Source organism: Nipponia nippon, unplaced genomic scaffold (assembly GCF_047370975.1).
Source record: "Nipponia nippon isolate SJK-2023a ecotype South Korea unplaced genomic scaffold, ASM4737097v1 scaffold_3, whole genome shotgun sequence".
NCBI classification, from domain to species: domain Eukaryota; kingdom Metazoa; phylum Chordata; class Aves; order Pelecaniformes; family Threskiornithidae; genus Nipponia; species Nipponia nippon.
In genome coordinates, this window is record NW_028262347.1 from 64,450,410 (window position 1) to 64,468,095 (window position 17,686).

The following is a 17,686-nucleotide window of genomic DNA, read 5'->3' on the forward strand; positions in this document are numbered from 1 at the left end:
ATATATAATAAACTTCTGTTAACTCGCCAGCTTCATTTTTATCCAGGCAAGACTGTAGTGGAAACTGAGGAATGCGAGGCATTTGCAATTACGTGCTTGCAGTGACACACCATTGCATGTGGCAGTAGAATGGTTTTTAGACTTTCTGGACCTCAGGTGTTTTTTGCTCCTAATAGCATTAAAAGCCTATTTACTGCAACAGCCCATAAGGCAAACATCAGACCCACAGAAACAACAACTGAAGTGGGAGAGACCCTCTGAACTCCATGAAATATTTACAAACAGCTTTAGGAGCCCTGGGATGAAGTAAAGTACTTTCAAGCACAGACAGAAAACCTAATGGATATAAAAATCCTTTTTTAGCTCTTGGTGAGATTTGTTTTCACAGACCTAGCTATGATATGAGAAAGTGTATGAGGTCATCCAGTCTGCCTCCTCCTCTTCCAGGAAAGAAGTGGTCCCTGTGCTATGTTTTATACCACTTGGCTCAGCCTAGCTCTGCCTGACTCAGACAACAGAAGCCAAACCCACTTCTTGGGAACCTTCTCAATTTTTCTAAATATTTAACTTTGTGGAATTTTCCCCAGTATTCCACACAGAACAATTCAACGCAGTACGCATAAAGACACTTTGATGTCATGATCGTTATTCTGTCGATTTCATGTTTATCCCCTTAGACAACCCTAAATCATTTCTCAGCCAGTGTGGTGGCGATGTCCCTCTAACATCTGTCTGCAGTCGTGCTCCTCACCATTTGGACACACTACAGCTGTGCTCTGCTGTGACTGAGCCTTCACAAGCAAATTCTTTCAGATGTTTTCATGTCTGTTCCTCTCTATACTCAAGGCATTATTATTACCTTTGAGGAAAAGGCCAAGGAAAAGTGAAGAGGAGAAAGAAGTGAAGAGACTAAAATGCCTTTCTTCATGCTACCCCAGCTGTGCAAGCACAGGAAGATCCATCTAAATATCTGACCCACACACATCATTTAATTCTTACCAGGATTTATGATAAGGATGTTGTTCAAGATAATGAAGAGAGAGAGTCCTCTTGAAGGATTTTGTTTCCAGGATCTACTCCCAAGGGATCATACAAGAAGTGTCACAATCAAACAGTTACAGAGGAGAACTGAGCTTAAAGGAATCAATCTGAGATCCCCATAGCACTTGTTTTCTTTGCATATTATCCTTTGTGCTTTAAAAGAAAGAAAAAACCCCATACAAAACACAGTCATTCCCTCATCAAAGCAGCCTTTCATATTTGTGAAGCTTTTCCAAAACATATAGACTTTGTTGATTGTTGTTTTTTAAAATGATCCTAAAATGGCCTTTAAACTCAAAGTGGCAAAGGAATATCTACACAGATACTTCAAAATATCAAAAATATTTACAGTTTAAGAAATATCTGTGATTTTTTTTTTAAACTTTTACTTTCTGACCAAATCAAGATTTTTTTCAGGATTTGAAGTCTCTAATACCTAAAGCAGAACAGTGAACACAGCTTATTTTATGTGTTAAAAATGTCATCAACTGTTGCATACAATCATTTCTCTGAAATAAAGCTCTGAAATACGCAGAGGTACAAGTTCCACCATAGCCAGACTAAGCTGCTCTTTACACAAGGCTCTCCTGGGGTAAATTCCCGTCCTAGAAGCAGCTTACCCTCATGACACTATTCATTCACTAAGTGATCATTATTCTAATTTTACTCTTGAGGAAACATAGGCAAGTAAGACAAAGCATTTGTCTAACACCACAGAGTAACTCAGGTGCATTTTGCTGACCTGTGTAAACTCAGCACATTGCTTTAATAAGTAGAATAAACTCTTTCCACATTAGGAGAAACTTTTTTTAACTTTCACGAGCAGAGCACATATATTTTAACACACTGGTACCTTTGCCAGAAAGCAAGACTGCTTTTTTTTTTCCTTCCACCATTACAAAGTATGGTCATCTGCAAGTGAACTTCTGCCTGTCTGCAGGACTTTCAATAGTAAGAGGTTCTAGCAATAACTGCACTCCCTATAGGATATATACAGCAACTGGCTCAGCCTGTTTACAAAATAACTTGTGATTATCAAGGCAGTACTCAGCAGCTATGACTATATTATCCCAGAGTATAATTAAAGACAGACATAGTTAAAGCACTGTAAAATAACAAGGCTGCTCAGGATTGGGAAGAGGTTAGGGTTTTGACTCTCAGTTCGGAGATCAGCTAACCAGGTTTATTCCAATCATGAATTAAAACATCCATCTCAACATCTGCTGAGGACAGTCAGCTCGCACCCTCAGGAAAAAGAGGGAATTTTGTGACAAAACACAGCAGAGTTTGAATGGTGAAAAGAATCATTGTAAAGGGAAAGCCAAAAATAAAGATCTAATTGAACTTGATTATTTGTACATAAAATGGATATACCACTATACCGATAGCTGTATAAAGCCTAAGTGTTCCCATCCCTGCCCCTCAGAATATGGCTGAAACTCTCCTTCCCCTCCTAAACACACACACTGCATTAATACCTGGCATGATGTTTCAGGATTGACTTCCAGTTTGTCTAGACCCTGTAATTCACAAAACGTGGATTCCTAAATGACAGAGCACAGGTTAGAAGGGAGGTAGGAAAGCGCCTACTTCTATCCCAGCTATGGAGAGGAGAAGGCTGTGTTTTCTGGAAGAAAACAGTTACGGTAACACTCCCAGCGAGCAATGGATTATCCTAATACTAGGATATAAGCCAATAATGGCTGAATCATTGTTATTTTTTGGTGAAGTCTCCGGGGAGGGGAAACAGCCATTTTTGAGAAGACCTAGTTCTAGTGAATGAGTATTACAGAAGAAAGCATGAAAAATTAGGCAGAGGAATTTCTTGTACTCATACTGCTCTTGAGTTACCATTTTTTTCGCTCCATCCACTTTGCTTTTGTAAACACTACGGAGAAAAGATGAAAATCAAGAATTCAGTCCGTTTGTTTCACATCTGCTTACTTCACAGGCAGTTCCATCAGTTTCTCTCCCTTTTTGGATATGCTGCTGGAAGTATCTTCCCACAGTACGTTCCCAGGGTGATGCTTTGATTCTAGAGCAGGTTTGCTCTGGCAGGTTCCAGACAAAGATGACGAGCCAAACAAGCCTTTCACTTTCCTCTTCATGACAGGAACTTCTCAAAATCCATAAATAGCTAGATGGCTTGGAGCAGACAAGGAAGAACAGATCCGCTCCCCAAGCCTAATTATCTAATATTGCACTGCTGAGTCTGTATCTGTGTCTAGCAAGGTGGCACGCCAAGATACAGAATACCTGTAGCATTCACTGCCCTCAGGAGCCTCTGTAGATCCTCAGTCCTTAAGTAGACTAAATGTGGATTCAGAAGCATAACCACGGCCAAACATGCTGTATAACTATTTCATATATCATTCTATGTATGTATACTCATAACCAGGTCTGCCCACACATACAAAGTTTAAGGCCATGCATACTTCCTTTACTGAAGCAGGACCATAATTCACTCTCCGATGCATGTACGCTTTCTCTCTCTTGCATGTTTATACTGTCAAAGCATTAAGTGTTTCAGGGGAACAAAAAATGATGCTGTTGATTTTTCATCTTAAATTGCAGGGAAAACATTTTCATTAATCTTTGGTTTAATTTTAGAAGACATCAAGTTCTTGCCGACAAAGCTGTTTTAAGTACAATCACCAGCTGTCCCAGGCTGCCACAGTAATTCTGCTGAAGAGGTTCAGAACTGGTCTTTCCACCAAAGCAAGCAACTGAGCAACTTCACCCCTCACAGCCACAGCCAGAAACACACTGTCAGGCAGCCGCCTTCCTCCTCAGGCAATTCCCTCTCCTACCTAGTACATGGGTCCATGCCACTCTCCTTCCTTCAGAGGAATTCAAGGGAACCAGACCGCTTCCCCTCGGCTGCACGCACGTGCCGCAGGAACCAAGCACTTCCCCGAGGGCCCATCACAGGCTCTGTGTGCTTCAGTACGGAACAAGTCACAACCCATAGACGACACATAGAACACTAAAATGTCATAGGCACATTAGAGTTGAGCAAACGTTTTAAGTTACTAAAAGGATTTAAATTAGAGTAAGAGAGAAACTTACTGCTACAGTACAGAGCAGATACATATTTTACTAACTTCCGCAACATTTTGTTGACTGTGGTAAGACCTCAGGCACTTCTCCCACAACACCGCAGATCTCCTAAATTTAGCTTCTCTTAGAGCTTAGAAAACCAGGTAGCACTTAGTAAGAATACTGAACAAGAACTACACAGCTCATCAGAAACACCTTTAATACAATCAGCACCTCTTCAATGAATAACCTTGGTGAAGTAGCTGTTGAACTGTTGCAAGTTTATGTAGATCCATTGATTTCAATGATCGGACTGATCCCTTCAAATATACTTAAATTTGAACAAGCTTGGTTTAGAAGAAGTGTCAGTAGGTTAGTACTCCTCCTTACTTCAGAATGCCTCTGTATGCAAAAAAATCAAGCTAACTGTGCAAATACTTTCTGCTCTAAGCTGACATGATCTGGAAATAAAAAGATGCCATTTCAGGGCACATACACAGGCAAGATGCACATGTGGCCAGGCAGAGCAGCACAGCTGCACCCTCTACTTTCTGTTCCCCGACAGGTAAGAATGGTAGATGTATGCAACACTGATGGAGCCTAGCGATAAAACCACATACTGAATACCAGTACTTCATACATGTCCTCCTTTCATTACAGTAGTAGGGGGTCTCACACGGGAAAACCTTAGTATTTCAGCCTCTTCTGTTGCAGTATCTAAATATTCAGGGCACAATGAGAGTGCTGTGGGCAGGCAACGGACCATGAAGTATCGTCCAGTGGAAAATGCAGAACAACAGATTCTAACAGCAACTTAAAAAGCCCCACAAAACGCTAAAGCTACCTGAAATGAAACTCGTTATATAACAGGCAAGATGACAAACAGCAGTAGAAGCAAGAAACCTTATTTTTTTGTGGCAACATGCAAAACAGTGTCGATACTAATCCAAGAAAGTAAAACAGACAGTGAAAACCAAACAATTTTCCAGATCCAGAAAAACTGAAACAGCTACAGGTGTTTGCAAGAAAAACACTGAGCACTTATTTTTTACTATTGTTTTTACTACTTGGGTAAGAGAGGGCTCTGACAAACTAATGTGCTCCAATATACAGTATATTTAAACTACAGAAATTCAAAACCAATAAAACCACGAAGACCCAAGTGCACTCTCAAGGTGGACTCCAGTATTTCACAGTGTGTTTCTTGTGCCCCACACGCAGCTCATATGCCAAGCCCTCTCCAGCTGGGAACAGAAAGCCTGGGTTACAGCTGTGCTCCAGCATTTCCAGAGTAGTTCATTATATTGTTCAAGTGGCACTATTTCTTCTTGAGAGCTCTCTTTCCTTCCCCCTTCTTTGGTTTTTCCTTCCCACGGAGCTTTTTCAATCGCCTCATTTCCTCCTTAAAGTCCTGATGCTCATCCCTAGATGGGGGAGGAAAGAAGAAAGTTTACTCTATTTCTTGGAATACCTAGATGTGAAAAGTTCTTTGAACTGTATGATAACAAAAAACCCTCCACCCTCAAAACTTTAACAGTGAAGTCGATACTGAAACTCACTGCAATGTATTCAGTGTTACTGCTAGCAGTAATTTTGGATGGAATAACATGAAAGATTTCCTCTGGTACTTTCAGAGGTAACAAGGTTGCCCTTTTCAGCAACAAATGGTGTGTGGATATATATATTATTTCCATTGCATTTATCAATCCACTGTGTTTAAATGAGCAGTAAAATATAAAAATCAGCAAGAGACAAGAATGAGAATTTCCCCCTTCTCATCTAGCTCAGCAGTCTAGCAAGAGCACATTGTGTTTCTGTGCTAGATACTAAGTTCAGGTCATTAGCATCTAAGAAAACAGGGGCATGCTGAGCAGTAATTACAGTACATGACACTGCTCTCAGGTGACTTCAAGAATGAGTTATGAAGAAAGCATCAGCTACTAGTAGAATCTTAATAGGAGAATAAAACAGGAAGGAGGATGAAGGGGCTGGCAGAGATAATGAATCCTCAATAATGTTCTAATAAATTCTATTTAATCTCTGTCCCTGTATTTTTCAGCGCAAAGGTATTTTTCAAAAGTCACAACTGCATCCTAAGTGGCCTAAGATTGCTGCGCTGCTATTTTTAAATACAACTTTTCTAAAAAAAGATACAAAAAGTTTGTGAGTTATTATCAGGCCCTTTTACTCTACAACTCTTCATCACATATTTCTGACCAGCAACCCTGACCCTCTACAACCTCTCTGTATACAGAGCAGCTAGAGAAGGAACTTGAGATTAGGAGGGGAAGAAGAATAAAGAGCATTATCATGTCACTGAGGCTTTCTGTGTCAACAAACAGCTATTCTAAAAAGTGTTTGCATGCCCAGCTAAACCAAGAGCATCCTGGATGCAATCCTCGATGGCTAGTATTGTGATACTAGCAATAGGAATTAATCTGTTTTGACTTTACAGGGTTAGCAGCCTCACTTCTAAGGCATTTCTTCAGTACTACCTGACTGAAGTCAAAGGATTGCATTTGACTCCTGCTAATGTTCTTTAGCAGTGCAGTTTTTCCTACTCGAGACTATGGAAATTCATTTAGAAAGCAGACAACTGGTTTGGATGAAGCTGGAATTAACAAGGCTATTTAAACCACATTTGAATTTAACTTAATTTATTTCAAAGGGTAAAAAGCCCCTCCAGCCTAACACAGACCTTCCTTCTCTTCTAAATTGCACTTATTAGCTGTCGAATGATTGAAGAATATATGGTAATACTGTCTTAGTGCAATTTTTGTGTTATGGTAACATCACCTTTTTGTAGCACATTCATTTGCCATATTCAGAACTACAGACCCATCTCTTCTCTCTGAGAAAGCTCTCTTCCCTTCCCCACAAAGCCAAAGCAAGGACTATTTCTTATATAAGTGGTTGCCCATAACTACACCTAAAGCCTTTCTCACAAAAGGTGCTAATTATGGTAAAAGTTACTTAGACAGTAGTCACTCACTTTACTCTCCTTGCTCTCAGTGCAACAATCAAGTGCATATTTCCATATGCACCATATTCTGAACTAAACCTTTTTCTATGCTTCTCTTTTCCTTGAGGAAAAAAAAACCTGTAACAAAACTCACACCCACTCCTTTCCCACCTCCAGTCCTGCTCCCACCCTGTAAGCACAGACATTACCTGTAGAGACCAAAGTAACGGAGTTTCTTCATGAGGGCATAGTAGGTGTTGTGAGGAGGATACCAGCTGTAGACCTCCTTCTGCTTGGCCAAAGGCTGCTCGCTGAACAACTTCATTACTTTCATAGATTTTGAGTCAGTTGGCCTGACAACTTCTCCAAATATCTGAGCGCTCAGCCGGGCCATTCGAAGGGCGTAACTGGAAACATTGGACATCTCCCAAGGAAGAGTGGGCACACATAGACAGACGGGCTTTCCTGCAAAGGGAAACATAACAGAGCCCCAACTCTAAGGTGACTGAGTACTGCAAGCTATCCCAGAATTAAGGCAAACAAAATCAGTCTAATTCTTAGTACATAATCCTGCATATAAAGAATGTCTACACTAATTCAGGTACAATTAGCAGCCTAACTAGGACACTACAGACAGCAATATGGACTACAAAACTACCTACAGTGAACCACAATTTACCATGGCTAGTTTATTAGCAGATGCCACTCAGATGTCTGACTTCTACACAAACACAAGGTAAGACACCACTTAAACACATTGAGGAAGCAACCTGGAAGTTTCTCATGAAAATTTCTCACCCGATTTAAAACACTGTATGAACATTGTTACAATTCATCTAGCAAAAATTGCCTATTAACTGTAAAAATAAAATAAATCATGTTTCTCTATATGAATCACACAAATCTGTCCCACCTCAACTCCCTTCCCTTGATCATTTCCATCAGCTTTTTCTCCATTCTCTTTTAGTCTCTCCTCATATCTAGTCTTTTGAAGAGAGGAAAGAAATAATTCCCCCATGCTAGATTCTTTTTTCCAAGAAAATCCCACATCAGCAGCTTCCCATTCTCTTTCAGCTGTCTCCCACCTGAAGACACCTCTGCAACAAAAACACTCTGAGGACAAAACCATTGTTATTAGGCCACCAGAAACAACATCCACAGTCTCTTAAAGGAGTGCGGAGAAGGGTTTTCTCTCAGCTTTCCGACCCCTCCCCATTTTTTCTCTTCTTTGCATCTTTACTCTTTCTTTGCAAACTGGGATGTAATAGACAAGAATAATAGTCCTGTAATCCTGTATTTGAAGCTGTATGTTGCCTGTACTGTGCCTTTTTGAATAAGTGATGACATAAGTCTCCAGAGAAATTAAGCGGGGTTCATTCAAGTGTGCTACACTTAGGTTAAAGTTTAAAATTCTTGTTTTAAAAAGTATTGCACAGTTGATTCCACAAGATGAGCATAAAAAATTAAAGAGCACAGAGCAGGGACAAGAGTAATCAGCAGGACAGGGCTAAGTCCATGATAACAGGGAGCCTGTTGTTAATAACACAAATCTGAAGTATTCATAACCTCACTTACGTACGTCTGCCCACTGAAGGGCCTTATGTACAACCATCTACTTTGATTTATTCCTGTTAGCAAAGCACTAGAAAGGAAGCAGGGAAAAAAAAAATCAAGCATGAAAATAATACAAGTAATCTGAGTCAAAGGGAAGAATGGAGAAAGTAACAAAAGGGAAGACAGTGTCAGAGACCTCAACTTAAGGCAGCAGACCTAGTGGGAGAAGGTAGAAGCTCTTAAAGGATTGCAGGGCAGCACTTAAACTTGAGCCTCTATTACATGGGGCAATGATCATTAAGTCTTGCTAAATCATCCGTTTCAGAATGGCCCGTCCTAATTCCTACATTCAGAGATAAAGCAACAAATTGTCCCCAAAACTCTTCATCACATCATCACTCTGAATACATCATCAGACTGAACTCAAACACAAAGCTTGCTTAATCCCTTCCAACTGCAACCTTAAAATGAAAATACTTTAGCTCTTAAACAATGCAAACCAGTGGTCTGAGGGCCTGCTTTTCACTTCAGAATTGCTAAAGGAATCTAAATAGCCCAAGCCAAGGCTGAGGACCTCTGTTAATCCTTGCCAGTCTAAGAATGTCTGAGAGAAGATAAAGGCAAAGGCTACAAACTCCCAAATGCCAGAGCTATCCAAAGCCTGGTTTAGGTCAACCTCTGGTTCTGTGAGATGCTACCAGAGTTTTGTTCTTGTCACTTACAGCAACGATATTTTCAGGATCTCCTACTGGTAATGAACACACCTAAACCAAAAGCAAAACCACCATGCAGCGCTGTTTCTTCACCTGCTCCCTGCTCCTTATTGCTACTCAAAACCTTGCTTTCCCATCCTAGGCTGGGTTTTTTCTTCCCGATCCGCTAGCTTGTCTCAGACTGCTTCCTCCTCACTTTGCATATGCCAGGAGAACTTTCTGTTTCCAGAACGACTTTTGATTTTTCCCCATGAGCACACGGGGAAGAGCAGGCTGCCCCGGGCCACCGCCGGCCACAGGGGCACCCGAGCCAGGCACGGCCCAGCACAGCCCTCCTGCAAGCCCTGTCCCCTCCAGCTCCGCGGCCTCGCTTCCCTGCAGGACGGCAAGCGTGGAAACCCAGCCGCGGGCCGCAACCGCACCCCGGGGTAACCGCCGCCAGCGGCTCCCCGCTGCCAGAGGCCCACGCCACCCGCCCGGGAGCCCATTCCCCCCCGATCTGCGCACATCCCCAGCCCCCGCCCCCGGGCGGGCAGCCGTGCCCCGGCAGCCGCTCACCCCTCCGCCCGGCCCGACCCGACCCCGCCGCCGGCAGCGCCCCGGGCTGACCCGCGGGCGGAGCGGCGCGGTTCGGCGCGGCAGGGCCGGAGGGCGGCGGGGAGGGCGGTGGAGGCGGCGCATGCGCGATAGCTTGCGCGCCGAGGCGTCGCGGCGAGTGACGTCGGGCTTTATGAGGCGCGGGGCGGGGTGGCCGTTGGGCGGCCGTTGCCCCCCTGCCCTCGGCTGCCTGAGCGGGCCTGTCTCCCTTTTCCCCGCACTGAGGGGAATTTTGGCGGTGGGAGGCGATGCAGGTCCCCCGCCCGCGCCTCATGGTTGCTCACCCTCATGCCCCCACACCTGGGCCGGTGGCCAGGGGAACAGCGGGAAACGCCTGAGGCGTGAGGCCAGCCACCTAACACTTCCCACCGCTTTTCGCAGCTCTCAGCCCCTCCCAAGCCCACTACATATGAGCCTTCCCGCTGCTTGATTTATGTTAATTTTTAATCAGTGCCAGGAGGTGCTAAATCAGGCTCTGTGCAAACATCTGAGTAAATGGCAATGATGTGATTACATTTATAAGCCAAACGTGTAATGCCATCAAAGAATGAAATTGGGTTTGGCTGGCTGGATCCGTTTTCTAGAAGAGTGTATACTGGCTGGCATTAAATACATCGTTGCTCCTTAATCCTTCCTTGACTCATTTTCTGTCACCTTTTCCATGCTTGCCCTGGGCGGATCAGCCTCGTGGCCTAGGCACCCTGGTCACCTCTCTTGCCCTTTTTGAACACTGCCATGATCTTCTGTAATTTCCTCCGTATTCCAAGATTTATTAAAATCAACGTTCCTGAGATTTCTTTTGCCAGTTCTTCAAGGATTGTTATGCAAAAGTTCCCTAGATACCCTAATTTTAAAATGTTTGTTCTAGTAGATGTTGATCATCATTACTCACTAATGGACTGAAAAGTGCTTCATTTTTTTTACTAGATAATAAAGTGCCTCTTCCTTAATCTTTCAAAGGAGGGAATAGAAGTTTTTACCATTTCTGCCACTTCTGTGCTATTTTACCATCTCTGTCTAGTCATACACCTCGGCATTGTTGCACTCCCCATTTCGCTGTCTGTAGTCACATCGCTCATGCTTTTCCTGTAGTCTGCATTTTCTGTATACTCCAGAACGTTTTTTCCTATCCTTTTGCCTTTCCGCATTGCTCTATACTATGCTTTTAACTTCTGAGTGTTTCCTTCACCCTGCTGCTGAGCCAAAATTGTCCTTCAGCCAAAATTGGCCATTTTGTTAATTATGCAATCATGTCTTTCAGACTATGGAGCAAGATCATAAGAATTCTCATTTACATTTCTAGCTCTGTTTTTGAAGCGTTTTTTTCTCATCCTTTCTCTCATCTTGATGGAGATTGTCTTTCTGAAGCGTCTCTGTGTGTGTAGGAAAGTATTTCCCTGGCTGGAGCTGTCCTTTTTTGCTTATTATAATCAAATTGTGATTGCTGGCTCCTAAGCAACCACCACTTTCTTGTCCCAGGATTAAATTGTTTAAACATGATGAGTTCCAAAATACTTATTCCATATAGACTAGAATAACTTCTGTCATATAGAAAATAAGTTTTAGAAAATCTAATGAGACGTGGCTGCTGGCTATTTGGGGCTTTTTCCTCACGCAGCTCCAAATTGAGCATGGTTTTTGTGCACTGGGGGAATACGCAGTCTGATTCTCTGGAGCCATCTCCACTCCATTCCACCCCTCCTCAGTAGGGTTCATTGGGACCAGTTACCGCATCTCTAAAATAATGACGGTGGTTTAATACATACTGTTACCTTCTCACATCTTCAGATTTCTTTATTTGTTTAAAAGGATTGTGGCAAAATATTTTAATATTCCAATTTGGTAAATCATCCTGTTTCAGTAATGATGTCCGTTCGATCTCATTTCTCCTCATCAATGAAAATACCCAATTCTTCTTGCATGTTACCCACACTCAGAAATTTGGCATATAGACCACTGAAAAACGTCTTCCTCTTTCCCTCAAAGTATTGATTTACCTAAATATGGACCCAGTAGTGTGGTTCTGGTTCCATTTCTGGTTTTCTGCAACATTATCGCCCTGGGGTCTGATTGTCTAAAGTTCCTCTGCTGAGTTTCAGGCCAGAGATGTTTAGTGCGTTAGGCCGATGTGAGAATTATGGCCGTCGGTGATCAGGGCAGCAGGCAAACTGACTTTCTCATTCACGGTTGCACATCACAGGTCCGGATCACTAGGAAGGAGTCACAACAACAAAGATTTTCTCTTCAGAGACCCAGTGTTGTGGCCCATGCTTTGCAGGCTCCAGCATGGCTTTTTTGGTGTGACGGAAGCACGCATATATGAACAGGTCTGCATTAGTTAATTTCTTCTGCCCTTTTTACTCTAAAATCAGTTGTTTCTCCTGTCAGCCATGCAATAACATGCAAATATTATTAACCCTGAGGTCAGCAATAAAGTAAAAATGTGCACTCACAAGAGCACGTTCTTGTTGTCATGCCACTGTAATTACTGTGGTTATGAGGAGAATTGCTTGCAAAGCAGCCAGCCAGGGTTAGCGCGTTAGCCAGTGAGGCAGCGTACAGACACTCGGGAAGGAATATCAAGGTCACAACAGTCAGCAAAGTGACAACTCAACACATCTGCAAATTTGCAGAGGTGGAGCATGGTCTGTTTTGCAATCCGTGTAGCCATCAATGGACTTGCGCACCTCATCTGAGGAACCGTGTCTCCCTAGATCCTGCCGGGGAGTTTAAGCTCCCTGGGTGATGTGCTTCACCGTGGAGGACACTGTCCAAGTCACCCTCCCTGAGATGATGCCCATCATGAGCACAGGTTAGACAGGCCGGTCTGGCTGCCCAGCAGTGCTGCAACATGCATCCCCGGGAATAATTGCCATCCACGGTACACATGCACTCCTGTTTTAGATGCTAGTGCTTAACATTCAGGATGAAGGCTGAACTGCTGTCCAAGCTCTTTATTATTGTGCCCCTAGTCACAGAAGGTATTTCTTTGCTTAAATTTTTAGTTATCGCTGTGGGAGGGCGACAGGAATGGAAGACATTTCTGTCCCACTCCTCCATCCCTGTGAAGCTCATCCACCTTCATGCTACTGCAGAATGATGGGGTAGTTATGGAGATGGGGAGCACAGGAGCTAGACCGACAGTTCCTGAAGCTGGGGGTATCTAGACTGCTACGCAGAGCCACCTGTCTAATCAGACCAATGTAATGCTATTTAAGTAGTGCTGTAAGTGTGTGTCCAGTCTTTTGGACGCATAAAATGAACGTCCCCACTCTGAGGTTTCCACAGTCCAAATTAGACTTGACATGCTAAGGGGTGATAATAACAGGGAATGGAAGGAAGCAGCAGAGGCTGGCAACAGGAACGGGCTTGCCATGAGCTGAATTCTATGGACATGTTGTTAGATCCTCATGAGCTTTTTGCTGTAAATAGAGAAAAGTGTTTGGACTTGTCAGCAATTATTTAGAAGAAAATCAGTGGCAGACGGGTGAGTGAAAAAAGTGAAACCCTAGAAAGGAGTTATAAGGAGAGTGAGTTGACATGGGGCTGGGAGACAGCATGGGCATTCTCTGCATGGGGACTGTTGTGAAGGAAAGAAATCAAGGGAGTGAAGAAACATGCATAGAGCACATGCAGAGCAGTGAAAAAAAGAGGGCGAGACCTCATGATAACGTACAGGGAAGACCTTTTTACGAATAGTTGGCAGTAATTTGGTCTGGAATTATTTTATCTGATTAATAGTGATTTGGAATTACCTATCTGGTTAATTCCTCTTGTGTACGTGTTTTAGTTATAACTGAATGTTGAATAGCCTTCAGGTAGGTTTTTGACAAAATGCAACACTTGAGCCACTGTGAGTTTGTCCTGAGAAGGCAAAGGTATACCCAGAAAGGAAAACAGATCAGGATGCCAGTTTGCTCACTGGCGCTTGTTTATTGACACTTACAAGGAACGAAAAGTCTGAACTTGTTTCATCTGATCTTGGAAATGAGGCATTTGAGTAGTTCCTGTATGACACAGTAATCAACTCCTAAGCCTTATGCTTAGAACTATCATCTCATGCTGTAAGATGATCTCTAACATTTTCTTGTTATAAATATTGACATGAGGGAAGAAAGTCATCTTCATCTGAGTCAAGTAGAAGGACCCTCTGAGCATGTGGTAAAACAGCATTGGCTACATATGTGTTTAGAATGCATTTGTTATTCATTTTTTATGTGATCATGATTAACTGGTGAACTTCAATTGTATTTTGTTGCGCAGCGATTCACGCTGAGCCATGGAGACGTCTAGCAGTGCAAATCCCTCTGGAGAGAATGTGTTGTATTAAGAGACTGACAGACTTTGGGTGGGCATTTGAAGGATATTGTGACTTTGAAATAACTCATCAAACCAGTGCCACAGAATGAAATCTACAAAGTTGCAACTATTAAATACTGCCACTCCAGCTATCTAACACTGGAAGCACTTGGGAGGGAGATGCAGCATAAAAGTAAAATAGAAATTTTTCAAAGCCAGTTGGCATCTTGGCCTTATTGCTTTCCCAGACAGCCGGGCTGTTGAGACAGCCTTCTCGCCTCCTGGGGAAAGAGAGCAAGTGCTCTTCCTCGCTCTTGCGATGCCCTCAGACTGATGCCTGAAATGGTATTGAGAGTTCTCCAGAAGAACTGTAGCACGTCTGTTTTTAATGGAAGATGGGTTGTTCATCATAGCAGGGGGTGCATGAAGCTGAACAGGCAAGTGAGGGGAGGATGCTGTAGATCTCCACACATTTCCATGTTTGTCATTTAGACTGACTGCTAACTTGTAGTTCAACAATATGTCAGAATAAATGATCAGTGATAGACTTAAATGAAGTACTTAAGACTGAAGCGAAGGAATATTCCTTAGTGGTTAGATCAAAGGACTAGGAATGAGAACTGTTGAATCTTGGTTTTTTGTAGTTCCATTACTAACTCACTGGATGACCTTAAGCAAGTTAATTAACCTATCTGCCATTTCATCCCTCTGTAAACTCGGGATAATAATGTCTGCTTCAGAAATGGGTTGTGAAGAATAATTGATTCTTAGAATCTTCAGCTTCCCCTAGTGAAAAACATACTACAGAAAGTAAAGTATTATTGTTACTTTAGCAACAACATGCACATAAAACTTTTAAAGGCAACAGTAACAAAGATGCATCTTTCTTGGCTGGGACAAAGTATTGCAGGAGGGAGGAAAAAAAGGAAAAATATTAAAGTGACAGAATCAGCTGAAAAGAGAAGAAATAATGGAGACATCTGGCTCACTGCTGGTAAAACCTCTTGCAGTTTCTCTTCCATCATTCCTTGCAGAACTCATCTGAAAGGACATCCTCCAAGGTTTTCAAACGGGGTCAAAACAGCTGTCTGTCTCTAACTCTGTTTGACCGAGTGTAAAAATGAAGAGCGAATAAAAATGTTCCAGCAATAAAATTTTCAGGAAGACATCAATCTCTTAAACAGAAAATCCAAGGAGATTGGTCGGGTCTGTTTGAGTTCACACTCCTGTTTCTGCATGCTGAACTCTTCTCAAGATGCTGTCTTGGATCTAGACATCTTGGGTTTGTGAGCTGTTGGCTCCCCTGAGTTTCGGCAGACTTTCATAGAATCATAGAATCGCTTAGGCTGGAAAAGACGTTTAAAGTCCAACCATTAGCCTATCACTGCCAAGTCCACCACTAAACCATGTCCCTAAGCACCACATCTACACGTCTCTTAAATACCTCCAGGGATGGGGACTCAACCACTTCCCTGGGCAGCCTGTGCCAGTGCCTGACAACCCTTTTGGTGAAGAAATTTTTCCTAATATCCATCCTAAACCTCCTCTGGTGCAACTTGAGGCCATTTCTTGTCCTATAACTCGTTACTTGGCAGAAGGGACCGACCCCCACCTCGCTACAGCCTCCTTTCAGGTAGTTGTAGAGAGAGATAAGGTCTCCCCTCAGCCTCCTCCAGACTAAACAACCCCAGCTCCATCAGCTGCTCCTCATGTGACTTGATGTTGTATATCCCTGTTGACCTCTATGGTGCATTCCAATGGAGATTTCTCTCCACGTTTCTCTGGTTTAGGTCCGTTCTTGTCTTAGCATATCCCAACCAATGCTGACCACAGGATACATCGTTAGGTCTCTGGGAGTACTCTAGGTACCCCCTCTCTGACTGCCTCAGTCAGCAGGTTTTCCAAGATCTGGCTGGACTCCCAGGTACCCAGTCATCTTAGTAGCACTCCTTGTACACTTAAACAACATTGATCAGTCTTTCCCCCTTCTGTAGTCTTTTGGAGGAAGAGCCATGGAAACAGCTAATTCTTTGGGTTTAGTTTGGAGTTCTTTGCTCCAGTCCTGGTGGGTGATATGAAGCTGCCGTTTATTACGTCAGGGTAGCCCCAGGATACACGCAGCAACCTTGCCCAGCACTAGTAACCAGCATTGCTCTTTGCTTCAGAATTTGCCTGTCTGGAGAAACATAATCAATCTTGCATGCGCTTCCCAGCCTCAGTTTCTTCAATCTGCAGGAGCATTCTTCTGTCTGGTGGGCAGGTTTTGGGGAGCATTCAGGATCTTTCTTCTTGCAGCTTGTGCTTGTCTTTTGAGCTGCAAGTGGGTTTTTTGATTCAGCTCGTTCTCTTTGACCTTGCCAGTACCCAGGCTGAACGAGCCCTGCTCCTACACGTGCTCTCTGGGCATCTGTTCCCATTTTCCTGCGAAAAATTCCTTCTTCAGATTTTATGGCTGCGAGTCCCAGATTTTCTTTTTTTCCATTTTTGTCCTTGGGAAATTTTGTTCTTTAGTCCATTTCTCTGGAAACAATCAAGAGAATTAGCTTCTTGCAGGCCAGTGTCTTTACCATACCTGTTGGGCAATCAGAATACGGTCATTAAGGCTCAGTGCTCTCCGTTGTTTCTTGTTTGGTGGGTAGTTACCTGAAGGCCTTTACAGCAAAGGTGAATAAATGCATGTCTTTCATGGCACAGCAGTTCTCGCTGGAACAACTTCAGAGTATGAGCCATAATGACTGTGCTGCAGATGACTGAATACCCCAAATAATTGCCAAAAGCATATCAAACTCTTCATTTTGCCCTGCTGTGGTGGGTAGTCTGCACAAACTACTCTCTGGAGGCGTTGTCAGTTGCTTGCCCTAAGTGGTTGAGGCTCAGTCCTGCTCTCTGACTGGCCCTGTTGTATTCAGTGCTCACACTACTCAAAGCAGGGCTAAGTTTGTTGCCATGGTCTTAGAGATGTCCTCCTGCTGCGCCGTTGTTACACTGAGCTTCCTGGAAGTGCTGGAGATCCCTTGGAGTGCTCTTCTTCCATCAGTTCAGCAGACGAGCAGCTAACTACTACTGAGCTTCGAAATCCGATTGTATCCAGCCTGGCTGCAGTCGAAATCCGACTGTGTCCAGCCTGGCTGCAGACTAGTCCAGTCTGCCCTAGTAATGGGTCAGTTCTGCTCTGAACAGGATTTCCAAAAATGGCAACAAGGGGCTGTGCCTGCAGAACTGAGCTTTCCACAAGGTCTTCACAATCGTAGCTGCTGCTGCCGGCATGCAAATGGCCAGCTGCTGCGTGGGGTCTCCAACCATAAATCCTCTTGAATACAGCACTGCAGAGATCACTCTGGCCCTACGTCAGATACGTGGGGAGGAAAGCGACTCACTGTCCTGGCTGGATGCTCCACACAGGCATTTCCCTCAAACACGTTGTACCTACAGAGTTTGCATCCATTCACTGCACTGTAATCATCTACATTGTTGCTGTAAA

At 43.4% G+C, this 17,686-nt stretch overlaps 1 protein-coding gene across 3 annotated transcripts; it reads right to left on the reverse strand.

Moving 5' to 3' along the window:
• Positions 1–4,969: 4,969 nt before the first annotated feature.
• On the reverse strand, positions 4,970–10,214 carry MRPS33 (mitochondrial ribosomal protein S33). Of its 3 annotated transcripts, none has more exons than XM_087765492.1 (3): positions 10,191–10,214; positions 7,252–7,507; positions 4,970–5,504 (listed from the first exon to the last, which is right to left on the reverse strand). In XM_087765492.1, the coding sequence occupies exons 2-3, from the start codon at positions 7,464–7,466 to the stop codon at positions 5,399–5,401; spliced, it is 321 nt and encodes a 106-aa protein (XP_087621618.1). In that variant the 5' UTR covers positions 7,467–7,507; positions 10,191–10,214; the 3' UTR covers positions 4,970–5,398. The 3 variants fall into 3 exon arrangements, with proteins under 3 accessions (XP_087621618.1, XP_087621617.1, XP_087621616.1); XM_087765491.1 differs by lacking the exon at positions 10,191–10,214 and adding an exon at positions 9,919–10,000; XM_087765490.1 differs by lacking the exon at positions 10,191–10,214 and adding an exon at positions 9,868–9,991.
• Positions 10,215–17,686: the final 7,472 nt, after the last annotated feature.